We start from the raw sequence: 27,217 nt of genomic DNA, 5'->3' as shown, positions 1-27,217 counted from the left end.
CTCCCTTATACCTTAGCCTACTGTTCTGAGTAGTTTGAACGGCCCAGTACGTCACTGGAGCCAAGCTTCCTGCCATCCAGGACCTCTATACCAGGCTGTGTCAGAGGAAGGCCCTAAAAATTGTCAGACTTTAGCCACCCTAGTCAAAGACTGTTCTCTCTGCTACTCTCTGCTAACATGGCAAGCGGTACCGGAGCATCAAGTCCAGGTCCAAGAGGCTTCTGAACAGCTTCTCGCCACAAGACTCCTGAACATCTCGTCAAGTGGCTACCCTGACTATTTGCATTGCCCCTCCTCCTCTTTACATCGCTACTACTCTCTGTTGTCATCTATGCATAGTCATGTCAATAACTCTACCTACATGTACATATTACCTCAACTAACCGGCGCCCCCGCATATTGACTCTGTACCAATACCCCCCTGTATATAGTCTCGCTATTGTTGTTTTACTACAGCTCTTTAATTACTTGTTACTTTTATTTCTTATTCTTGTCTGTATTTTTTGAAACGGCATTGTTGGTTGGCGGCTCTTAAATAAGCATTTCACTTCTAAGGTCTACACCTGTTATATTCGGCACATGTGACTAATAAAATTGGATTTGACTTGGTGGTGCACATGTCGCCTATAGCCTCTTTTTAGAGAAATGTCATCATTATTGTATCAGCTTTCATTGTCTGCTTATGTCCCCTTTATTTATCCTACGGGTTTGACTTGGTGTACAGGGAGAATACTGTAAGAATAGCCCATGTTCTGAATTTTGCCGCTGTACATTTAAAAAATGCGGAATAAATTGTTATTGACTACGTCGGTCTTAACCCGCTCATGAATGTCTTAATCGACATTACGGATTGCCTCTTATCCGCTTATCATTCCCTTATGCCGTAGTTTGTACATCTCAATTGTCAATAAAAACCATTTGTTTAACCCCTCTAGGGTATGTGGGATGCCAGCGTCCCACCTGGCCAACATCCAGTGAGATTGCAGAGCGCCAAATTCAAATACAATACTCATTATAAAAATTCAGAAAAGATACAACTATTTTACATTGGTTTAAAGATTAACTTCTTGTGAATCCAACCACTGTGTCAGATTTCAAAAATGCTTTACTGCGAAAGCATACCTTACAATTATTTGACAACAATGTTTGTACTCAGAAGACATTAATTTATTCAATAAATGTTCCTTTTGTTCGATAGTCTATTTTTGTATCCGAAAACCTCAATTTTGTTTGTTTTCTTCAGTAATCCACAGGCTCAAACAGTCACTACAGGCAGACAAAAAATCTAAATTGTATCCGTAAAGTTCATACAAACATGTCAAACTATGTTTATATTCAATCCTCAGGTTGTTTTTAGCCTAAATAATCAATAATATTTCAACTGGACAATAACGTTGTCAATATAAAAGGTAAACAAGAAAGGCACTCTCTCTGGTCGTGCGCATGAAAAAGCTCTGTGACACAGCAGGGTCCACTCATTCAGCCTGCTCTTACTCCCTACATTTTCAGAATACAAGCCTGAAACAATTTCTAAAGACTGTTGACATCTAGTGGAAGGCATAGGAACTGCAAATGGAGTCCTAAGTCTATGTCTACTGTAATGGCATTGATTAGAAAACTACAACAACAACAAAAATCCTACTTCCTGAATGTATTTTTCTCAGGTTTTCACCTGCCAAATCAGTTCTGTTATACTCACAGACATTATTTTAACAGTTTTGGAAACTTTAGTGTTTTCCATCAAAATCTACCAAATCTACTCTATGCATATCCTATCTTCTGGGCCTGAGTAGAAGGCAGTTTAATTTGGGTATGCTTTTCATCCAAAATTCAAAATGCTGCCCCCTACCCAAGAGAAGTTAAGCAAGTCAGCCATGTTTTAAAAAAAGGTAGTAAATGAGGCTGAATGAACTGTTTCGCTGATAGCCAAGTGTAGTGGTGGTAAGGATTCACTCCATGGTGCTGAAAAGAAGGCCCTAACAGTTTGTGGGCACTGTTTGCTGTCATGCATAATAACATGGTAAACAATTTTACCCCACCAAGATTTACATGCTAAAATCACCACTGACTGTAACTCATCACACTCAAGAACCTCCGCCAATACCACTGACCCAGAAATGCCAAGGCACTTATGCATTTTTCGACAGAGTAGCTCTAGGTCTTCGGAAAGCAGTAGTGATGCAGTCTCTCACCCGTCCTTTAACTTCTGTTGTTGGCTGAGTCTTACTGTGCGTTTAACTATGCATGCTTCTGGTGACCAAGCAGCACACAGGGCACTGCTTCATTCCAGTCTATTCAATACAAGTCATTAAGCATGCTTCTGGTGACTAAGCACTGTGTGGTCACTACCTCCTACTTCCAGTCTTTTCAATAGTCATACACAGCATGATAGTCTCTTACACTGTGTTGGGCAGGCTACTGCTACAGTATGTTTTGTTCTCTTTGTTTGGCATCTTTACCTCTGTGTCTTTGGCATCATTAAAGTGAAGACTTATTTTATCAAATCAATTCTCTGTAGTTATTATTACATTATTAAACTAATCATGTACATGCAATTTAACTAGGAAGTCAGGGCACCAAGGAAAATCTTCAGATTACAAAGTTGTAATTTTCCTAATATAACTCTTCAGATATTTTAATATCTGGTCAATTAGTCTTCTAATTAATTATTCTTTACCTCACGTTTGTCTTATTCCAAACATCGTAAATTGTTGGTAATCTGCACGAACCCAGCCTTTACTATGAATCATCCATACACCAATTGTCTTAATTTATTTACTATCTAACTAAGTAATCACAGAAATGCATAAACACACAAACAGTAGATATGGTTACAAGGAAATGATAGGGGAGGTTCCCTAGTGGGCTAAGCCGGTATGATGCTAAATGCTAATTCTTCGCACATGAACGCTCACTCATTCGGGAATAATTGCAATCAATATATATGTTTACGCTCAGTGTGTCGTTGTGATCTCTGGAATCGTGTGTCCTTCTGTTGGAGAGTCAGTTCACCATTGCCTCTCAGCCTCCCTGAATATCAAAAGTATTCCGTGGTTAGAATGGATACTTCAGATTACCATTCAGAAATGTTCTCATAGAAACGATGTATCAACACTCGTCATACGTGTCTCTTAAGTGTCCACGGGCCATTCCCACCTTCTCACAAGTGGACATTTTGTATCAAATGATCATTTTGGGGGATTTAGGAGTTCGCCATGTGAAATCCTTTGTTCTCTCTGTGTCTCTTTCTGCATGGCCAGGGGGAGAGCGTCTCCTCCAGGAATTAACTGAGATAACAGAACCTAGATGTAGGATAGAGAAAGGGGGAAGCCACTAGTTATACCCAAAAAGGGCCACATCATGACACCTCAAATGTCTCCATTTGAAAGATCGAAATGTATTTTCAGGACTATCAGCTACTATATAAGAATGTGAGTTATAAGAATGAAAAATGAGTTCCTGAAAGCAATTTTCTGCTTGTCTGCCAGCGTTACTGTTCCATCTCCCCTGAGGAGGAAATAAAATGCTATTGCAATGACAAGTAATTGCTTTATTGAATGGCAAACACATTAAATTGTGTTTTTGTTTCAGTTGAATTGTCCTCTTGCCATATGTACCTCGGCAGTTGGTCCAACTCAGACAAAGAGACTCCTGGGATATTTTAATCAGGTTGCAAAAAGAGCGCAGTGTGGGAGTCGGAGGTTTGTGTGGAGGTGTGTTGTCTCAGGACACACACAAACACATACTTTGTCCCTGTAAACAATGTTTAAATATCCTGTTGTCGTTCTGTTCTCCTGCCCTTCCAATGGTTGGAAAAAACATTGATGCTCGGTGAGGGACAGCAATCTTTCCTGTGCTGTGTGCTACGTGCCAAGCAGGGGCATAGGGTAGGTAGACTTGTGCTAACAAGAAGCATTGGGTGAGGGTGGTTGGATGTGTGCCAACCAGGATTTTGTACCCAGGCCATTAGACATGTAGTCTACTATAGCACACTCCCCCAAATATATATATATTTAAGTTATGTTTTATTGTCACATGCACTGGATATGTGCAGTGAAATGTGTTGTTTTTAAAGGGTCAGTCTTAGTAGTACGGTGCCCCTGGAGAAAATTAGGGTTATTAAGTGCCTTGCTCAACTGTATGTTGACAGATTGTTTTACCTTGTCGGCTCGGATATTCGAACCAGCGACTTTGTGGTTACTGCTAGTTTACCTGCCACCTTGTATGCAGGAAATAAGAGGTAATTTTGTGAGCCATTGGAGCCAATGCTAACTACGGTTAGCGCAATGGCTGGAAGTCTACAAGAACATCTCATAGACTGTCAGTCATTGTGCTAACGCTATTTAGCTATTGCTTAAAAACACTAGAAAGCGACTTCCTGCAAGCTGTACGCAGAGAAATAAACATTATATATATCCACAAGTTCATCTGACTGGGGAAGTAGATAAAGGGCCTCATTGACAAAATCTCAAACTCTTGTTATATATTTATCATGCCCGTTATCAAGTCATACTGTTAAAATAACAACACAGGCATATGTCATGTATGCTTAGGCTCCTACCAAGTTAGGGATACTGTTTTGGAGCCTAGTTCCTGTCTTTAAAGTTGTACCTGCTCAGGTTAAGACCAGTGAATTCCAGATACCCCAAAGCTGCCACAGACCGAGCCAACCAGACAGAGGAAAAGCTTCAGTTTCGCTCGACAGTGAAATACTGTAGGCTGGGCTGGCACAACAGATGGAGCTTAGAGACTCCATGCTGTACACAAGCTCATTTTGTCTTTTCCGTCTTTCCACTTCAATTTAGACTCCTTATTTTTCCACTTCCTACCTCTATTACATTGTGATTTGGACATCCTTAACATCCCAAATTGGATGGTTATAAAGCCAATTCAGCCTTTCTCTTTTTCATTAGATTGTTCAGTGTCTGTGTATGTGCCTAAGGTTGTGCACCCACTGGGGTTCTGATGGTGGGGAGTCTGGGTACCTAATGCTCTGGGTACCTAATTCTCTGCTTGAAGCCATCTCCAGGCTCTAGAAACCATGGGCAGCCATGTGAAATGTTAACCTCATTATTTTATGCAAACAGTTAAAGGTCGGTATGTGTACTGTGACCTTCTCTCATGACGTCCTCCTGCCTTGAGCCAGTTATGACAAACAGTAGGTGGAACATCTCCATTATTTTTCCTTGATTCCTTGGCATTGCATACTTCTCTCTCCTTGCAGTCTTCTCTTAAAGCATTGGAGGAGAAGGCCCGAGGGGAGGAACCTGAGATCTTCTTCTCCAATTTGATTTTGAGAAGGATGCGAAGATAGAGTATGAATATAATCAAGGATAAACAATTGAGGTTCATCCATAGACACAAGGGTAAGTGCATGTGAATAAAGGGTCTTGGGAGAAATTTGGCTTGTGCTATTTCAGGGAAGAATCAATATGCCCAAAGAGAAACAGGATATAGAGAGGTGTGAGGTGATGTTACCCATTTGAACTTGAAGTGATTGTTTGAGGTTGTCTGTAAGGTGAGGATACTGCCCGGAACAGACGAGGGTTCAATGGAAATGCCCTTTTCTTCTAGTCTGGTACTAGGTTGTACAGTTGAAGTCGGAAGTTTACATACACTTAGGATGGAGTCATTAAAACTTGTTTTTCAACCACTCCACACATTTCATGTTAACAAACTATAGCTTTGGCAAGTCGGTTCGGACATCTACTGTATGCACGACACAAGTAATTTTTCCAACAATTATTTCACTGACAATTCACTATCACAATTCCAGTGGTTCAGACGTTTACATACATTAAGTTGACTGCCTTTTAAACAGCTTGGGAAATTCCAGAAAATTATGTCATGGCTTTAGAAGCTTCTGATAGGCTAATTGACATGATTTGAATCAATTGGAGATGTACCTGTGGATGTATTTCAAGCCCTACCTTCGAACTCAGTGGCAGGATACCCCCCTCACCGATCTAACAAGGGCCCGCCTCCGGAACACAGTGAAATGGACGGACGAGACAGAAGCGGCAGTCGGAAGGAAGCGCTGTGCTCCCATCCGAATTATGTAACTCCCGATTTCCAGGTGCTAATGGTGGTCTAGACGGACGCATGTGATACGGGATTAGGGGCCGTTCTGTCCCAGGTACGTAAGGGGGAGGAGCACCCCATCAAGTACATCAGCCGAAAGCTGATGCCTAGGGAAAACAAATACTCTATCATTGAGAAAGAGTGTCTAGCGGTGAAGTGGGCACTAGACACTCTCAAGCATTACCTGCTTGGCACCCACTTCACGGACCATGCTCCCCTGGTCTGGATAGCCAGGGGAAAAGACACGATCAGGTCACCAGGTGGTTCTTGTCCATTCAACACTTTCCTTTCTCTATTGTGCACTGGTCAGGGGCGAAGCATGGAAACGCGGATGCCCTATCGAGAAGGGAAACCTACGTTGCACTGATGACAGCCCCCCCCCCCCCCCGACAGAGCTAAGGGGGGGGGGGGCATACAGCAGGTCAGCCACCAGGGGGAGACTCGTCGAGGCCTGGTAGCAGATGGCTTGTACATCACGAGGCGATGGCTCCATCTGCTGGACGTGCCAGGTCTTCGAGAGTTCTCCCCAGCCATGACTAATTGGGGTTGATTGGGAGCTGTTGAGTAATCAAGGGCGGATTGCTCACCAGCTGTGCAAGGCCCATAAAGCTACCAGATGCACAGCACACAAGGGGGACTGTGGGAAGTAAGGCGACTTCTGTGTAGTTGGAGACGGTACTCGAGCGGAAACGAGGGAGTTTGTGTGCCAAACAGGATACAGCAAGACCCGGAGCCCAGAAGGTATCCCGGAGAAGGTCTCATGGGGGAGACCTATCCTTTTTTTTGAACTACTATTTAAATAAACACCCTTGAAACTGAGCTAATCCTTCTCTGTCTGATCAGGGTAAAGGTCTTGACCAAACCACCTGGTCTGCCACAGTGGATATATTGAAGCAACATCTCAAGACATCGGTCAGGAAGTTAAAGCTTGGTCACAAATGGCTCTTCCAAATTAACAATGACCCCAAGCAAACTTCCGAAGTTGTGGCAAAATGGCTTAAGGACAACACAGGCAACGTATTGGAGTGGCCATCACAAAGCCCTGACCTCAATCATATGGAACATTTGTGGGCAGAACTGAAACAATGTGTGTGAGCAAGGAGTCCTACACACCAGCTCTGTCAGGAGGAATTGGCCAAAATTCCCCCAACTTATTGTGGGAGGCTACCTGAAACATTTGACTGAAGTTAAACAACATAAAGGCAATTCTACCTAATACTAATTGAGTGTATGTACACTTCTGACCCACGGGGAATGTGATGAAAGAAATCAAATCTGAAATGAATGATTCTCTACAATTATTCTGACATTTCACATTCTTAAAATTAAGTGGTGATTCTAACTGACCTAAGACAGGGAATTTGTAATAGGATTAAATGTCAGGATTTGTGAAAAACTAAGTTTAAATGTATTTGACTAAGGTGTATGTAAACTTCCGACTTCAACTGTATGTATGGTGAGACAAAGGTTCACTAGAAGTGTCCTTTGCTTCTAGCCTGTTACTGGGTTGGTTAGTGCTCTTGCTAACTCCATTGCTAATTTTAAAGCAAAACATGACAGAGTGACAAGGAAGTTGGCATGATAGTAAATAAGCACTGGCACTCAAGCTACCTTTTCTCAAGTAGGCATTAAGTCAAGTGAGGACAATGTTTGAATAATCTTTGTCTTGGTCTCTTTAATGCTTTCTGTCTCTTTGTCTAGTGCCTCTTCTGTTTATGTGACCATGGATATGTTTAAAAATTCATTTCTCAGGTATTTGCTCTGTGTTTGTATGTTAGCACCCAGCCCTGTACTCTTGTTGATCCCGGTGGACTCGCTTGTGGAATTCTGTTTTTTGTTCTTGTTTATTTATTTTTGAGTATCTTTTGAGGCTTTTTTATGCTATACCTACCACCTTGTGGATTTACCTTTTTTGTCTTGGAGGATTACCTTTGTTCTTGTGGAATTCCTTTTGAGGTTGTGGAGTTACATGTTTTCCTGAAGGACTTCACTTTTTTACTTCATTAAATACACTGTCTCAAGTACTGCTGTGTCTGCCTCATCTTCTGGGTTCTGCCGACTATTCGTGGCTCAGTTGGTTAAGTGACTGTTTCTCACTCCGGAGACCCGGGTTCGTAACCAGGTCCTGACAAGCAGATTCTATGTCCGAGTGGTGATGGTCAGAATTCCCATGATTGCAACCATGTTCAGGAAATTTGTTGGACTCTCTCCAATGAACAAGATGAAACTTGTGATCATGAGTTGTCATAGTGTCATGGTTTGGCTGGCTTTTACAGGTACTGGTGTGTCCTTAGGGAAAAGTTGGTGGTCCAAAACGATGAGGGTGCCGATGCACCGGCACAGGATGACGCTACATGACTGTGCATCGTAAACGTATGGTCTTTGTTTTCCTGGTCTGCTCTCTGCTCTTCATCAACTCTGATATACGGATCATCTTCCTCTGAATCCTCATCTGATGTCATCTCCCAGGTGGGATCTTCATCACCTGCATCTTCATCTGCTCCACAACACTCAGCCAACTCTTCTGCCCGGAAGTTTCCTCTTAGGGGTATCGATCTGGAGTTTTACCTGGATTCCCCTAGAATATGTAGATATTCTCCCAGGGGCCTGGCAGGATTGTATTACTACTGGTATTTTGTATCCCTTGGGTTCTGTGTTTTTGCTCAACCACATTATCATCCAAAGCAACATCCACTGGGTCATCCACAGCATTGTCCTGCCCAAATGCATTTGGAAAGTCTGGAATAGTAATTCACAGAAATATGTAGTAGGATTCGTATGCACACAAGAAAACTGATTAGACTACATATTTTGTCTGACGATAGGCACTATTCCAGGTTTGCATTACGTTTTTGATTTGATTTATAAACTCAGCAAAAAAAGAAATGTCCCTTTTTCAGGGCCCTGTCTTTCAAAGATAATTAGTCAAAATCCAAGTAACTTTACAGATCTTCATTGTTAAGGGTTTAAACACTGTTTTCCATGCTTTTTCAATGAACCTGTGGAACGGTCGTTAGGACACTAACAGCTTACAGACGGTAGGCAACTAAGGTCACAGTTATGAAAACTTAGTAGAAAGGCCTCTTTAGTGTCCTAACTCTGGAAAATTACCAAAGGAAAGATGCCCAGGGTCCCTGCTCATCTGCGTGAATGTGCCTTAGGCATGCTGCAAGGAGGCATGAGGTCTGCAGATGTGGCCAGGGCAATAAATTGCAATGTCCGTACTGTGAGACGCCTAAGCCATCGCTACAGGGAGACAGGACGGACAGGTGATCTACCTCACAATGGCAGACCACGTGTAACAAGACCTGCCCAGGATAGGTACATCCGAACATCACACCTGCGAGACAGGTACGGGATGGCAACAACAACTGCCCAAGTTCTCCATCAGTGCTCAGACTGTCCGCAATATGCTGAGAGAGGCTGGACTGAGGGCTTGTAGGCCTGTTGTAAGGCAGGTCCTCACCAGACATCACCGGCAACAATGTCACCTATGGGCACAAACCCACTGTCGCTGGACCAGACAGGACTGGCAAAAAGTGTTCTTCACTGATGAGTCGCGGTTTTGTCTCACCAGGGGTGATGGTCATATTTGTGTTTATCGTCAAAGTAATGAGCGTTACAGCGAGGCCTGTTCTGGAGCGGGATCGATTTGGAGGTGGAGGATCAGTCATGGTCTGGGGCGGTGTGTCACAGCATCATCGGACTGAGCTTGTTGTCATTGCAGGGAATCTCAATGCTGTGCATTACAGGGAAGACATCCTCCTCCCTCATGTGGTACCCTTCCTGCAGGCTCATCCTGACATAGCCCTCCAGCATGACAATGCCACCAGCCATACTGCTCGTTCTTTGCGTGATTTCCTCCAGGACAGGGATGTCAGTGTTTTGCCATGGCCAGCGAAGCGTTGTGGGACGCTTAGCGTTGTGAAGATATTCCAGGTTCTTGTGATCCGTCCACACTATGAATGGAAGTTCTGCCCCCTCTAACCAGTGTCTCCACTCCTCCAAGGCCAACTTCACTGCGAGTAGTTCTCTATTCCCCACATAATTCCTCTCAGTGGCGTTAAGGCATTGGGAGAAGGAGGCGCAGGGATGCAGCTTAAGGTCCAGGGCAGAACGCTGGGAGAGCATGGCCCCCACTCTGACATCCGAAGCGTCTACCTCCACCACGAACTGACGGGATGGGTTCAGATGAATCAATATGGGAGCTGTAGTGAAGTGGTGGTTAAGGTCCAGGAACGACCGGTCAGTAGCTGGGGACCACGTGAACAGGACCTTGGGAAATGTGAGTGCTGATGGGGGAAGCCAGGGTGCTGTAACTCTGGATAAAACAGCGATAGAAATTGGCAAATCCTAATAAATGTTGCGTTCTGGAAGTGGTTTGGGGCCAATCCACCACCGCTCTCACCTTTCAAGCAGCGATCATGTATCCAAGGAAAGAGATGGTGGAGTGATGGAACTCACAATTTTCGAAGTGGCTCTAAAGCGGGTAGCGTTTCTTAACGTGTCTAGGACCAGGTTTCCGTTCCTCTAGCAGAACCCCTCGCCAACAGCCAATGAAATTGCAGGGCGCAAAATTCAATCAACAGAAATCTCATTATTCAGATTTCTCAAACATACAAGTATTAGACACCATTTTAAATATATAATTCTCGTTAATCCAACCACAGTGTCCGATTTCAAAAAGGCTTTCCGGCGAAAGCATAACTTATCATTATTTTAGGTCAGCAACTTCTCACAGAAAGCATACAGCGATTTTCCAGCCCAAGAGAGGAGTCACAAAAAGCAGAAATAGAGATAAAATCAATCACTAACCTTTGATATTCTGCATCAGATGACACTCCCATGACAACATGTTACACAATACACGTATGTTTTGTTCAATCAAGTTCATATTTATATCCAAAAACCTCAGTTTACATTTTGCTTTGCCTCCAAAACATCTCATGAATTTGCACAGAGCCACATCAATTTACAGAAATAGTCATAATAAACATTGATAAAATATACACCTGTTATTCACAGAATTAAAGATATACTTCTCCTTAACTTCTTAAGGTATAGGGGGCAGCATTTTCACTTTTGGATAAATAGCGTGCCCAATTTCAACTTCCTGCTACTCATGCCAAGAATATAAGATATGCATATTAGTAGTAGATTTGGATGGGAAACTCTCTGAAGTGTCTAAAACTGTTTGAATCATGTCTGTGAGTATAACAGAACTTATGTAGCAGGCAAAACCCCGAGGACTAACCATTCAGAATTTCTTTTTTTTAGGACTCTGCCTGTTCAGTGAGTTCTCATTGGGAAACAATATTTCTTAGGCACTTGTTTACAGTTCCTACCGCTTCCACTGGATGTCACCAGTCTTTGAAATTTGGTTGAGGTTATTCCTTTGTGCAATGAAGAAGTACGGCCATCTAGGAACTGGATAACACTGTTGAGAGTTGCGTAAGACTTGAAAGGTAGCGTTGGTTTGTTGTCTTCCTGTATTGAACACAGATAGACCAGTCTTCAATTTGATTGATTATTAACGTATAAGAATACCTAAAGTTGTATTAAAAGTAGTTTGAAATATTTTGGCTAAGTTTACAGGTAAATTTTGAAATATTTTGTAGTGACGTTGCGCAAGTTGGAAGCTGTTTTTTTCTGGATCTAACATGCGAAATAAATGGACATTTTGGATATATATGGACGGAATTAATTGAACAAAAGGATCAATTGTGATGTTTATGGGACATATTGGAGTGCCAACAAAAGAAGCTCGTCAAAGGTAAGGCATGATTTATATTTTATTTCTGTGTTTTGTGTAGCGCCTGCAGGGTTGAAATATGCTATTCTCTTTCTTTACTGTTGTGCTATCATCAGATAATAGCTTCTTATGCTTTCACCGAAAAGCCTTTTTAAAATCTGACATTGGCTGGATTCACAACGAGTGTAGCTTTAATTTAGTATCTTACATGTGTGATTTAATGAAAGTTAGATTTTTATATAATTTTATTTGAATTTGCCGTGTTGCATTTTCCCTGGCTTTTGGCCAAGTGGGATGCTTGCGTCCCCTATCCAAGAGAGGTTAATGCAACCGCTGTGTCAGACTTCAAAAAAACTTTACGGAAAAAGCACACCATGCAATAATCTGAGTACGGCCCACAGAGACCAACACAACCCAAACAGGTATCCGACACTCCCAGGAACCCCAATTCCACAATACATTTTGATTTGTTCGATAAAGTTCATCATTTATGTCCAAACACCTTGTTTTCATTGGCGCGTTTAGCCCAGTATTCCAAATTCATGACGCGCGATCACTAGGAGCAGACGAAAAGTCAAAAAGTTCCGCTACAGTCCGTAGAAACATGTCAAATGATGTTTAGAATCAATCTTTAGGATGTTTTTAACATACATCTTCAATAATGTTCCAACTGGAATATTCCTTTCTCTTCAGAAATGCAATGGAATGCAAGCTAACTCTCACGTGAACGCACATGGTCAGCTCGTGGCACTCTGGGAGAGACCTTACTCAATCTCCCCTCTCATTCGCCCCACCTCACAGTAGAAGCATCAAACAAGGTTCTAAAGACTGTTGACATCTAGTGGAAGCCCTAGGAAGTGCAATATGACCCCATAGACACTGTGTATTCGATAGGCCAAGAGTTGAAAAACTACAAACATCAGATTTCCCACTTCCTGGTTCAATTTTTCTCAGGTTTTTCTGTTATTTTGACATCATTCGAACTGTTTTAGAAACTTCAGAGAAACTTCAGAGTGTTTTCTATCCGAATCGACTCATAATATGCATATCCAGCATCTGGGCCTGAGAAGCAGGCAGTTTACTCTGGGCACGCTTTTCATCCAAACGTGAAAATGCTGCCCTCTAGCCCAAACAGGTTTTAACCATGATGTCATTGAGGCTCTGGTAGTCAATGCGCGGTGGAGGCAGAAGGACCGATATCCCCTGCAGCCAGGGAGTCCTCAATGTATGTCTCCATAGCCTTGGTCTCCGGACCCAACAGTGAATACAGCTGTCCCCGGGGTGGTGTTGTATCCGGCAGAAGGTCGATGCGAAGGAAGCCTCCTGGAGATCCTGGTACTCCGTGAGAACGGCGGGGAGGGTTCGAAGCTTCTTCCGAGCCCACAGGAAGATGTTCCGGGGCAGGTTGCGCCGACTTCAGACAACGGCCAAGGTAGAACGGGCACCAGCCCACGATAGTACCAGCAGGCCAGTTGATAAGGGGATATTGCTAACATTCACGATAGCAAATTTCAAATTACAAAAAAAAGCCGTTTTCGTCTTTTGAGCTTCTAGTCATGAAATCTATGCGCCTACTCAATCACTTTTTATAGCTACTGTTTTACAGGCCTCCTCAGCCATATACAGCGTTCCTCACTGAGTTCCCTGAATTCCTATCGGACCTTGTTGTCATTGCAGATAATATTCACATTTTTGGTGACTTTAATATTCACATGGAAAAGTCCCCAGACCCATTCCAAAAGGATTTCGGAGCCATCATCGACTCAGTGGGTTTTGTTCAACATGTCTCCGGAACTACGCACTGCCACAGTCATACTCTGGACCTAGTTTTGTCCCATGGAATAAATGTTGTGGATCTTAATGTTTTTCCTCATAATCCTGGACTATCGGAACACCATTTTATTACATTTGCAATCGCAACAAATAATCTGCTCAGACCCCAACCAAGGAGCATCAAAAGTCGTGCTATAAATTCTCAGACAACCCAAAGATTCCATGATGCCCAGAGGACAAAAAGCTGTTCTAACTGAGGAACTCAATTTAACTTTGCGCAATAACCTAGATGCAGTTGCACCCCTAAAAACATTTGTCATAAGAAACTAGCTCCCTGGTATACAAAAAATACCCGAGCTCTGAAGCAGGCTTCCAGAAAATTGGAACGGAAATGGCACCACACCAACCTGGAAGTCTTCCGACTAGCTTGGAAAGAGAGCACCGTGCAGTATCGAAGACCCCTAATTGCTGCTCATCATCCTATTTTTCCAACTTAATTGAAGAAAATAAGAACAATCCGAAATGTACTTTTTATACTGTCGCAACGCTATCTAAAAAGCAGTATTCTCCAAGAGAGGATGGCTTTCACTTCAGCAGTAATCAATTCATGAACTTCTTTGAGGAAAAGATCATGATCATTAGAAAGCAAATTACGGAGTCCTCTTTAAAGCTGTGTATTCCTCCAAAGCTCAGATGTCCTGAGTCGTCACAACTCTGCCAGGACCTAGGATCAAGGGAAACACTCACGTGTTTTAGTACTATATCTCTTGACACAATGATGAAAATAATCATGGCCTCTAAACCTTCAAGCTGCATACTGGACCCTATTCCAACTTAATTACTGAAAGAGCTGCCTCCTGTGCTTGGCCCTCCTATGTTGAACATAATAAACATCTCTCTATCCACCGGATGTGTACCAAACTAAAAGTGGCAGTAATAAAGCCTTTTTTGAAAAAGCCAAACATTGACCCAGAAAATCTAAAAAATGATCGCCCTATATCGAATCTCCCATTCACTGCCTTCCTGAAGACAAACAATGTATACGAAATGCTTCAGTCTGGTTTATAACCCTATCATAACACTGAGACTGCACTTGTGAAGGTGGTAAATTACCTTTTAATTGCGTCAGACCGAGGCTCTGCATCTGTCCTCGTGCTCCTAGACCTTAGTGCTGCTTTTGATACCATCGATCACCACATTCTTTTGGAGAGATCGGAAACCCAAATTGGTCAACACGGACAAGTTCTGGCCTGGTTTAGATATTATCTGTCGGAAAGATATCAGTTTGTCTCTGTGAATGGTTTGTCCTCTGACAAATCAACTGTAAATTTCGGAGTTCCTCAAGGTTCCGTTTAAGGACCACTATTGTTTTCACTATATATTTTACCTCTTGGGGATGTCATTTGAAAACATAATGTTAACTTTCACTGCTATGCGGATTACACACAGCTGTACATTGCAATGAAACATGGTGAAGCCCCAAAATTGCCCTCGCTGGAATCCTGTGTTTCAGACATAAGGAAGTGGATGGCTGCAAATCTTCTCCTTTAAACTCGTACAAAACATAAATGCTTGTTCTAGGTCACAAGAAACAAAGAGATCTTCTGTTGAATATGGCAATTAATCTTGATGGTTGTACAGTCGTCTCAAATAAAACTGTGAAGGACCTCGGCGTTACTCTGGACCCTGATCTCTCTTTTGACGAACATATCAAGACTGTTTCAAGGACTGCTTTTTCCATGTACATAACATTGCAAAAATCAGAAATGTTCTGTCCAAAAATGATGCAGAAAAATGTATCCATGCTTTTTGTTACTTATAGGTTCGACTGCTGCAATGCTCTACTTTCCGGCTACCCAGATAAAACACTGAATAAACTTCAGTTAGTGCTAAATATGGCTGCTAGTATCCTGACTAGAACCCCAAAATGTGATCATATTACTCCAGTGCTAGCCTCCCTACACTGGCTTCCTGTTAACCTCTTAAGCCCACCCACAACGCAGGCGTGCCATCTAGACATCTGGAAATGCAAATGTGCTACGCTAAATGCTAATAGCACTCGTTAAAATTCAAACGTTCATTAAAACACACATGCAGGGTACTGAATTAAAGCTACACTCGTTGTGAATCTAGCCAACAAGTCAGATTTTTAAAATGCTTTTCGGGGAAAGCATGAGAAGCTATTATCTGATAGCATGCAACACCCCGAAATACCTGAAGGGGACGTACACAAAATAATTAGCATAGCCGGCGCTACACAAAACGCAGAAATAAAATATAAAACATTCATTACCTTTGACGAGCTTCTTTGTTGCCACTCCTAGATGCCCCATAAACATCACTATTGGGTCTTTTTTTTATTAAAACAGTCCATATATACCCTAAATATCGATCTATGAAAAGTGTGTGATCCAGGAAAAAAAAAAAACGTTTTAAAACGCAACGTAATTTTTTTTAATTAAAAAAGTTGACGATAAACTTTCACAAAACACTTCGAAATACTTTTGCAATCCAATTTTAGGTATTAGTAAACGTTAATAATCTATCAAATTGATCACGGAGCGATGTGTATTCAATAGCTCCACGTCTTCAAATCATGGTCGGGAAATCTCTCTTCCAAAACATCCTGTCGGAGATCGGAAGGAATGGGGTCTCTCTTACTCGTTTGACCAAGAAACAACGCCCAGGCAATTGACAAGACTGGCGACATCGTGTGGAAGCTGTAGGACTTGCAATCTCAGCCCCATCTAATTTGCTGTCCCATAGACAATACATGCAAGTGGCGCATTGATATTTTTTCCAGTTTTCGGTGATCAGTTTTTCTTGTGCTTTTCAATGAAACACACGTTCTGTTATAGTCCCAGCCGTGATTGAACCAGTTTTAGAAACGTCAGAGTGTTTTCTATCCACACATACTAATCATATGCATATACTATATTCCTGGCATGAGTAGCAGAACGCTGAAATGTTGCGCGATTTTTAACAGAATGTTCGAAAAAGTAAGGGGTAGGCTTAAGTGGTTTTTAAGGCCAGGGCTGATTTCAAGGTTTTACTGCTAACCTACAAAGCATTACATGGGCTTGCTCCTACCTATCTTTACGATTTGATCCTGCCATACATACAAGACGCAGGCCTCCTAATTGACCCTAGAATTTCTAAGGAAACAGCTGGAGGCAGGGCTTTCTATAGAGCTCAATTTTTATGGAATGGTCTGCCTGCCATGTGAGAGACGCAGACTCGGTCTCAACCTTTAAGTCTTTATTGAAGACCCATCTCTTCAGTAGGTCCTATGATTGAGTGTAGTCTGGCCCAGGAGTGTGAAGGTGAACGGAAAGGCACTGGAGCAACGAACCGCCCTTGCTGTCTCTGCCTGGCCGGTTCCCCTCTTTCCACTGGGATTCTCTGTCTCTAACCCTATTACAGAGGCTGAATCACTGGCTTACTGGTGCTCTTTCATGCCGTCCCTAGGAGGGAGGCGTCACTTGAGTGGGTTGAGTCACTGACGTGACCTTCCTGTCGGATGGCACCCCCTTTGGGTTGTGCCGTGGCTGACATCTTTGTGGGCTATACTCGGCCTTGTCTCAGGATGGTAAGTTCGTGGTTGAAGATATCCCTCTAGTGGTGTGGGGGCTGTGCTTTGGCAAAGTGGGTGGTGTTATATCCTGCCTGTTTGGCCCTGTCTGGGGGTATCATCGGATGGGGCCACAGTGTCTCCTGGCCCTTCCTGTCTCAGCCTTCAGTATTTATGCTGCAGTAGTTTGTGTCTGGGGGCTAGGGTCAGTCTGTTATATCTGGAGTATTTCTCCTGTCTTATCTGGTGTCCTGTGTGAATTTAAGTATGCTCTTTCTAATTCTCTCTTTCTTTCTCTCTCTCGGAGGAGGACCTGAGCCCTAGGACCATGCCTCAGGACTACCTAGCAATTAACACTGGAGTGATAAATGTGCAGATGAGGATGTGCAAGTAGAAATACTGGTGTGCAAAAGAGTAGAAAAAAACAAACAAATATGGGGATGAGGTAGGTAGTTGGTTGGATGGGCTATTTACAGATGGGCTGTGTAATCTGCTCTGACAGCCGATGCTTGAAGTTAGTGAGGGGGGCCATGTTCTGTTATAATCTCCACAAGGGACAGCCAGAAGAGGACTGGCCACCCCTCATAGCCTGGTACCTCTCTAGGTTTCTTCCTAGGTTTTGGCCTTTCTAGGGAGTTTTTCCTAGCCACCGTGCTTCTACATCTGCATTGCTTGCTGTTTGGGGTTTTAGGCTGGGTTTCTGTACAGCACTTTGATATATCAGCTGATGTAAGAAGGGCTATATACATACATTTGATTTGATTGTGGAGCTGGAGCCAAGATACCACGGGAACCTGAGGAGACTTGATGAGCATAAACTGTATAACTGTATTGACTCACTGTGGTTCCCGGACACACACAGGTGGATAGGACTAGTATTGTGGGTAAGCCTGCCTATAGGGCGCCCATCCAGTACTTTAACGTCCAGGTTAGTGGAGACTGGCTGAGTGGGGATGCCTAGCTCAGACACCAGGGTGTCGTCCATGAAACTCTCGTCAACCTAGAGTCAATGAGAACCCAGAGAGATTTAGACTGGTCGCCCCACAACAGGATGGCATGAAGAGGGTGCAAGTAAGGGGAGAAGAAAAACTCTCTGTGTGGCCCACCAGATTCCTTGTACCTACTGATGAGCCTGGTCAATTTAAAGCTCGGATCCTCTCGGGGACATCCGGAGTTCCTCTGAGGCAAGCAATTGGGACCGCAATCAGATCTCCTCTCCCCCCTAAGTTCCCGTAGCCGCCTATCGATCCAGTTGGTCAAGGTGATGCGCAAATCAAGATCTGTATGCAGCTCCCGGGCTTCGAGCTCGTCCTTAACCTCCTCCGATAATCCATGAAGGAATGTGTTGAACAGGGAAATCCGGATTCCTGGCACTCTCAGCAGCCTTTCTCCCGGACAACAGAAAATCGAAAACCTTTTTCACCTCAGCCACAAATTCTTCCAGGCTGAGAAACACGGCAGATTGTTGTTCCCACACCACGGTAGCCCAGGCGAGAGTCCTCCTGGTCTGGAATCCGTCCACAAGACCTTGGAGTAACTCCTCGTGTCTCCCAATGGTGGCTCCTTGGGAGGAAATGGCGTTGCGGACCTGGTCAGAGTGTGCTGGGTCAGTCATGCCCAGTTCGTACTATTAGACCCAGATGTAGGCAGTTCAAAGTAACACAATTTTATTACAAAACAGGGGGCAGGCATACAACAGGTCAAGGGCAGGCAGAGGTCAGTAATCCAGAGCAGAGTCCGAAAGGTAAAGAACGTCAGGGCAGGCAGAATGGTCAAAACCGGGAAAACTAGAAAACAGGGACTAGAGAGAAAAACATCAGTACAGGAAAAACGCTGGTAGACTTGATGAGACAAGACGAACTGGCAACTGAGAAACAGAAAACACAGGTATAAAGCACAGGGGATAATGGGGGAAATGTGCGACCCCTGAAGGGGGGTGGAGACAAGAACAAGACAAAGTATTCATACCCCTTGACTTATTCCACATTTATTTTTTTCAAAATGAATTAAATCTAATTTCTCACCAGTCTACACACAATACCCCATAATAACAAAGTGAAAACATGTTTTAGAAATTGCTTGACAACCAATTTCAGGTCTTGCCATAGTTTTTCAAGCAGATTTAAGTCAAAACTGTAACTCGGCCATTTTGCACCATTCATTGTCTACTTGATTAGCAACTCTAGTGTGGATTTGACCTTGTGTTTTAGGTTATTGTCCTGCTGAAAGGTGAATTAATCTCCAAATGACTGGATGAAAGCAGACTGAACCACGTTTTCCTCTAGGATTTTGCCTTTGCTGAGCTCCGTTCTGTTTCTTTTTTATCATGAAAAACTTCACAGTCCATGATGCATCCACTATTCTGCTTGTAAATATGGAGATTGGTACTCAGTATTAGATTTTCCCAGGCATAACACTTTGTATTCAGGACAAAGTAAAAAAAATTGTAGTAGTACTTTAGTGCAGAGGTCTCCAACTGGTAAAAAGTACAATCAATTTTCACGTTTTCCACTGCGAAATTTCATGATCAAATCTCGCAAGTATCACAAGCACCCAGCTACCATCATGCTTCACTGTAGGGATGGTGCCAGAATTCCTCCAGATGTGATGCTTGGCGTTCAGGTCAAAGTGTTCAAACTTGGTTTAATCAGACCAGAGAATCTTGTTTCTCATGGACTGAGAGTCTTTTGGTGCCTTTTGGCAAACTCCAAGTGGGCTGTCATGTGCATTTTACTGACGAGTGGCTTCCGTCTGGCCACTCTACCATAATGGCCTGATTTCTGGAGTGCTGCAGAGATGGTTGTCCTGCTGGAAACTTCTCCCATCTCCACAGAGGAACTCTGGATCTCTGTCAGAGTGACCATCGTTTCTTGTTCACCTTCCTGACCAAGGCCCTTCTCCCCCAATTTCTCAGTTTGGCCTGGCGGCCAGCTCTTGGAATAGTCTTGTTGGATCAAAACGTATTCCATTTAAGAATAATGGAGGTCAATATGTTCTTGGGGACCTTCAATGCTGCAGACATTTTTTGTACCCTTCCCCAAATCTGTGCCTCGACACAATGTGCCTCGACACGATCCTGTCTCGGAGCTCTATGGACAATTCCTTCAACCTCATAGCTTGGTTTTTGCTCTGACATGCACTTTCAACTGTGGGACCTTATATAGACCGGTGTGTGCCTTTCCCAATCATGTCAAATCAATTGAATTTACCCCAGGTGGACTCCAATCAATTTGTAGAAACATCTCAAGGATGATCAATGGAAACAGGATGCACCTGACCTCAATTCTCATGTCTCATAGCAAAGGGTCTGAATATTTATGTAAATGAGGTATTTCTGTTTTATTTTGAATCAATTTGCTAAAATGTCAGATCTGTTTTTGCTTTATCATTATGGGGTATTGTGTGTAGATTGCTGAGGATTTTTATTTATTTAATCAATTTTAGAATAAGGCTGTAATGTAAAGAATTGTGGAACATGTCAAGGGTCTGAATACTTTCCGAAGGCACTGTATATTGACAGAAAACAAAGTGCCATACTTTCTCTTATAGGGACCCAGGGGAGAGGAGAGGAATATGCCTTTTAAGAAAGCTAAAAGAACATTTATTGCACTTAAGAAGCTCTCATGCCTTGTTGCAAACAGGATGCAATGTTTTGGAATATTTGTATTCTGTATTCTGTATTCTTCCTTCTCTGTGGAGTATCTACAATGTTGATCCATCCTCAGTTTTCTACTATCACAGCAAACTCTAACTGTTTGAAAGTCACCATTTCCTCATGGTAAAATCCATGAGGGGTTTCCTGACTCTCCAGCAATAGACAGACATTAACTAGCTCTAATTATAAAATGTCTTAATGATGTTCTTTCTTTCCTCATCCTCTCTCTCTGTCTCTCTCCCTGTGTGTCTCTCTCTCTCCCTCTCACACACACACACACACACACACACACACACACACACACACACACACACACACACACACACACACACACACACACACACACACACACACACACACACACACACACACACACACACACACACACACACACACACACACACACACACACACACACACACACACACACACACACACACAGCTCAGTCAGATGTTGGGGAATGACATCAAGTATCAGGTACGAGAGCCTGTTGGACTGAGGGTCTGGATCCTCATCTCTGCAGTAGCCTTCACAGTCATGGCCTTGATGGTGAGTTGATAGAGTCTGAATGACACACAGTCACAACATACACATACAGGTAACTGCCAAAATAAAGGACACTGCAACATTGTGTCTTAATAGGGCATTGGGCAACTACGAGCTGCCGGAACAGCGACAAAGCGCCTTGGGATGTATTCTACAAGTGTCTGTATCTGTATTGGAGGGATGCAACACCATTCTCCACAAGAATTTCTATCATTTGGTGTTTTGTTGATGGTGGTGAAAATAAGGCTGTGTGGCGGTCATGAAATGTTGTCAGCCGGTAACCAGCCGGTAACTGTCATGCAAATAATTGCCGGTCTCATGGTTATTGACAGTTAATTACACATAGCATACAAGCCACTGATGCTGACCTTTGGAACATCAACATTTAAAAATCCATTAAATATAGCCTCCACCAGGGGTAGGCAACCCTATTCCTGGAGTGCCACAGATACTGCAAGATTTTGTTCCAAATAGGCACCACACCTGACCAACTGAGCTAATTGATCAATTTAGTGATTGCCTGGTTAAATCAAAAACATGAACTGGCTGTGGCACTCTCGGACCAGGGTTGCCTACACCATGAAATAAATCTAAAGAAAAATTATAATATGATAACATTGCCTATTTCAGAACAACAGAATAGAATATGAAATACTTCCTGTGGCATTATTTTATATTATTTAAAAGTAACACGAATAGAATTGAACATAGCTGAATAAAATGGAAAGGATATTTTCCCCAAACAATTTCTGAGCTAGTGTGCTTTATTCTGTGTTGAGCAGTTAATTAATAAAGTGATCATTTGAAACCGGTCCTCCTATATGCTTATTTTAGAGTTATGTATGCTGCTTTAGTTGTGATAAAAAAAGACTTATGTTGAATGTTTTGATTTATAATACATTCTAAGGCTGCATGATATGACTAATGATGATTTGAAAAAAGTAGTTTGAAAAGCATGCACTCCGCTCTGGTTTTTGAGCACTTCCTCAGTCTCTCATACATACCAAATCCTACCAAGACATTTAAAAGGCAAGCAGGGACAATGGGTAAACAAGGTCATACAGTCTAACTGGAATAGTTAAAATAAGGCACTTGTGTTGAATGTAGACATTGACCAGGAGTGACATGGTCAAATGGCATAATTCATGTTATTCTGATTAACCCCCTTTAACTAGGCTGTGTAGGCTATGGGCTCTCCATCCCTGTTCCAGGGGTCCTAGGCATATAGGCTACACTTAGATTTATTTGGCCACTTTAGTTGTGATACTAACCTTATCAAAACATACAGTATAGGCCTATGGGCTAGGCTACATCTTTACATATAGTTTGGACCCTCCTACTCATTCAAAGGTTTTTCTTTATTCGTACTATTTTCATTGTAGAATACTAGTGAAGACATCAACACTATGAAATAACACACATGGAATCATGTAGTAACCAAAAAAGTGTTAAACAACTCAAAATCTATTTTACATTTGAGATTCTTCAAAGTAGCCACCATTTGCCTTGATGACAGCTTTGCACACTCTTGGCATTCTCTCAACCAGCTTCATGAGGAATGCTTTTCCAACAGTCTTGAAGGAGTTCCCACATCTGATGCACCACTCCATCACTCTCCTTCATAGTAAAATAGCCCTTACACAGCTGGGAGTTGCGTTTTGGGTCATTGTCCTGTTGAAAAACAAATTATAGGCCCACCAAGTGCAAACCAGATGGGATGATGTATCACTGTAGAATGCTGTGGTAGCCATGCTGGTAAATTGTGCCTTGAATTCTAAATAAATTAGACACAAACAAAGCACCCCCACACCATAACACCTCCTCCTCCATGCTTCACAGTGGGAACCACACATGCGGAGATCATCTGTTCAAATACTCTGCATCTCACAAAGACACAGCGATTGGAACCAAAAATCTCAAACTTGGACTCATCTGACCAAAGGACAGATTTCATGTTTCTTGGCCCAAGCAAGTATCTTCTTATTATTGGTGTCCTTTAGTAGTGGTTTCTTTGCAGCAATTTGACCATGAAGGCCTGATTCACACAGTCTCCTCTGAACAGTTGATGTTGATATGTCTCTTACTTGAACTCTGTGAATAATTTATTTGGGCTACAATCTGAGGTGCAGTTAACTCTAATGAACTTATCCTTTGTAGCAGAGATAACTTTGGGTCTTCCTTTCCTGTGGTGGTCCTCATGAAAGCCAGTTTCATTATTGCACTCGATGGTTTTTGCGACTGCACTTGAAGAAACTTTAAAAGTTCTTGAAATTTTCCGGATTGACTGACTTTCATGTCTTAAAGTAATGATGGACTGTCATTTCTCTTTGCTTATTTGAGCTGTTCTTGACATAATATGGATTTGGTCTTTTACCAAATAGGGCTATATTCTGTATACCACCCCTACCTTGTCACAACACAACTGATTGGCTCAAATGCATTAAGATTGAAAGAAATTCCACAAATTAACTTTAACAAGGCACACCTGTGTAATTGAAATGCATTCCAGATGACTACTTCATGAAGCTGGTTGAGAGAATGGCAAAAGCTCTCATCAAGGCAAAGGGTGGCTACTTTGAAGAATCTCAAATATAAAATATATTTTGATATGTTTTAACACTTTTTTGGTTACTACATGGTTTCATATGTGTTATTTCTTATTATTTCTTATTTTATGTCTTTACTATTATCTGCTGTTAATCTACAATGTAGAAATTAGTCAAATAAAGAAAAACCCTTGAATGAGTAGGTGTGTCCAAACTTTTGACTGGTACTGTATGTGAAACTAGTTGATTTAGAATGGGCCATTATCATGCACCTGTCGGAACAGGGGCTAGGAAGAAAAGATGTCATCCATAATGCACTTGAATAATTAATGGAGGACGCTTTTCCCGCAATTAATTTTTATGCCAGCCAGGTAGACTACCTCGGTTGTAAAGCAAAGAAATGTGCTTAATATTAAGACATTTGAGAAGTAAATATAGTACGCTTAGACTATAGAAAGCTGATGGGATCCTTGTCTTTTTAAGAGGTCATTAAATCTCTGTTTTCTCACCCAATTTCATATCATAGCCTATAGAAATGTTGCGCCACATGGGCTCATAGGAACACTTATTTCATTCCATGCATCAACCAGCTATGACGAGCTGGCTCTCGCTGCTCAAAAGATGATCCTATTCTGCGTAAACTCTGAATGCCAGGGCTCTCATGAAGTGTTTGATTTGATTTTCGATCGCATTTACATTGATTAGAAGGACAATAGAGCGCTGAGTACCAGGCCATTAGCAAGTTTGGTAGGCTATAAATGACCATCAGCGACATCAAAGCGTATTTACTGTGACTCAACTGTCATGTGGAATTTGACTGCGGTCATGACTCGTGACTGCCGGTGTGGCGGTAATACGGTCAACGTAACAGCCTTAGGAGGAAAGCACTGTCTCAGGCACCACTCCAGTATCTCACATAAGTGTTCAATTGGGTTTAGATCTGATGAATGAGACACACACACACACACACTCCCTTTAAACCCACTATGCTCTTTTGAGACCCATTTTTCAAAGTCATGGAGATTTCTTCTTCTAGCCATGGTAGAAAATAATAGGCAGCAGGGTATCTTTATACATGACCCTAAGCATGATGGGATGTTAATTGCTTAATTACCTCGAGAACCACACCTTTGTGGAAGCATCTGCTTTCAATACACTTTCTACCTGTCATGCAGGTGATAGAGGACCCAAAAGCGACTTAACAGAAACAGAGTTTATTCAAGTCCAAACAGGGAATAACAGAAATCCTCTAGTCTGTAGAGGGGGAATAACAAGAGAAGCGGCCACAGACTGCAGGTCGCTTCGGGTAGGCGCAGGCCGTAGTTGACAGAGACACCTGCTCACACGCAGCATCTGATGAAGGCAAAAAACACGACAGGACAGGGCGAAACACAATCACAGCACGGTGAATACTAAACAAGGAACCGACGGGACAGGAACGGAACACAAAGGAATAAATAGGGACTCTAATCAGGGGAAAGGATCGGGAACAGGTGTGGGAAGACTAAATGATGATTAGGGGAATAGGAACAGCTGGGAGCAGGAACGGAACGATAGAGAGAAGAGAGAGCGAGAGAGTGAGAGAGGAAGGGGGAGAGAGAGGGATAGAAAGAGGGAAAGAACCAAATAAGACCAGCAGAGGGAAACGAATAGAATGGGGAGCACAGGGACAAGACATGATAATAAATGACAAACATGACAGTACCCCCCCACTCACCGAGCGCCTCCTGGCGCACTCGAGGAGGAATCCTGGCGGCAACGGAGGAAATCATCGATGAGTGAACGGTCCAGCACGTCCCGAGACGGAACCCAACTCCTCTCCTCAGGACCGTAACCCTCCCAATCCACTAAGTATTGGTGACCCCGTCCCCGAGAACGCATGTCCATGATCTTATGTACCTTGTAAATAGGTGCGCTCTCGACAAGGACGGGAGGGGGGAGGGAAGACGAACGGGGGTGCGAAGAAAGGGCTTAACACAGGAGACATGGAAGACAGGATGGACGCGACGAAGATGTCGCGGAAGAAGCAGTCGCACAGCGACAGGATTGACGACCTGGGAGACACGGAACGGACCAATGAACCGCGGAGTCAACTTACGAGAAGCTGTCGTAAGAGGAAGGTTGCGAGTGGAAAGCCACACTCTCTGGCCGCAACAATACCTTGGACTCTTAATCCTGCGTTTATTGGCGGCTCTCACAGTCCTCCCCGCAGACAAAGGCAGACCGGTAATGAAGTCTAAGGCGATGTGAGACCATGGTCGAGAAGGAATGGGGAGCGGTCTGAGACGACCGGCAGGAGGAGAGTTACCCGACTTAGTCTGCGCGCAGTCCGAACAAGCAGCCACGAAACGGCGCGTGTCACGCTCCTGAGTCGGCCACCAAAAGCGCTGGCGAATAGACGCAAGAGTGCCTCCAACACCGGGATGACCAGCTAACTTGGCAGAGTGAGCCCACTGAAGAACAGCCAGACGAGTGGAAACAGGAACGAAAAGGAGGTTACTAGGACAAGCGCGCGGCGACGCAGTGTGCGTGAGTGCTTGCTTAACCTGTCCTTCAATTCCCCAGACTGTTAACCCGACAACACGCCCATAAGGAAGAATCCCCTCGGGATCAGTAGAAGCCACAGAAGAACTAAACAGACGGGATAAGGCATCAGGCTTGGTGTTCTTGCTACCCGGACGGTAAGAAATCACAAACTCGAAACGACCGAAAAACAACGCCCAACGAGCTTGACGGGCATTAAGTCGTTTGGCAGAACGGATGTACTCAAGGTTCTTATGGTCTGTCCAAACGACAAAAGGAACGGTCGCCCCCTCCAACCACTGTCGCCATTCGCCTAGGGCTAAGCGGATGGCGAGCAGTTCACGGTTACCCACATCATAGTTGCGCTCAGATGGCGACAGGCGATGAGAAAAATAAGCGCAAGGATGAACCTTATCGTCAGACTGGAAGCGCTGGGATAGAATGGCTCCCACGCCTACCTCTGAAGCGTCAACCTCGACAATGAATTGTCTAGTGACGTCAGGAGTAACGAGGATAGGAGCGGACGTAAAACGTTCTTTTAGAAGATCAAAAGCTCCCTGGGCGGAACCGGACCACTTAAAACACGTCTTGACAGAAGTAAGAGCTGTGAGAGGGGCAGCAACTTGACCGAAATTACGAATGAAACGCCGATAGAAATTAGCGAAACCTAAAAAGCGCTGCAACTCGACACGTGACCTTGGAACGGGCCAATCACTGACAGCTTGGACCTTAGCGGAATCCATCTGAATGCCTTCAGCGGAAATAACGG

At 43.2% G+C, this 27,217-nt stretch overlaps 1 protein-coding gene across 2 annotated transcripts in view; it reads left to right on the top strand.

The window, feature by feature from the left end:
* Window positions 1–27,217, top strand: part of LOC124005038 (tumor protein p53-inducible protein 11-like) — a 132,470-nt gene that overhangs the window by 60,060 nt on the left and 45,193 nt on the right. For both annotated transcript variants that reach the window (XM_046313897.1, XM_046313905.1), the window contains exon 3: window positions 21,275–21,382. In XM_046313897.1, coding sequence (XP_046169853.1) covers window positions 21,275–21,382 — 108 coding nt within the window. The remainder of the gene's footprint in view (window positions 1–21,274; window positions 21,383–27,217) is intronic.

Source organism: Oncorhynchus gorbuscha, linkage group LG02 (genome assembly GCF_021184085.1).
Source record: "Oncorhynchus gorbuscha isolate QuinsamMale2020 ecotype Even-year linkage group LG02, OgorEven_v1.0, whole genome shotgun sequence".
NCBI classification, from domain to species: Eukaryota; Metazoa; Chordata; class Actinopteri; order Salmoniformes; family Salmonidae; genus Oncorhynchus; species Oncorhynchus gorbuscha.
This window is presented reverse-complemented; position numbering and strand designations above follow the sequence as displayed.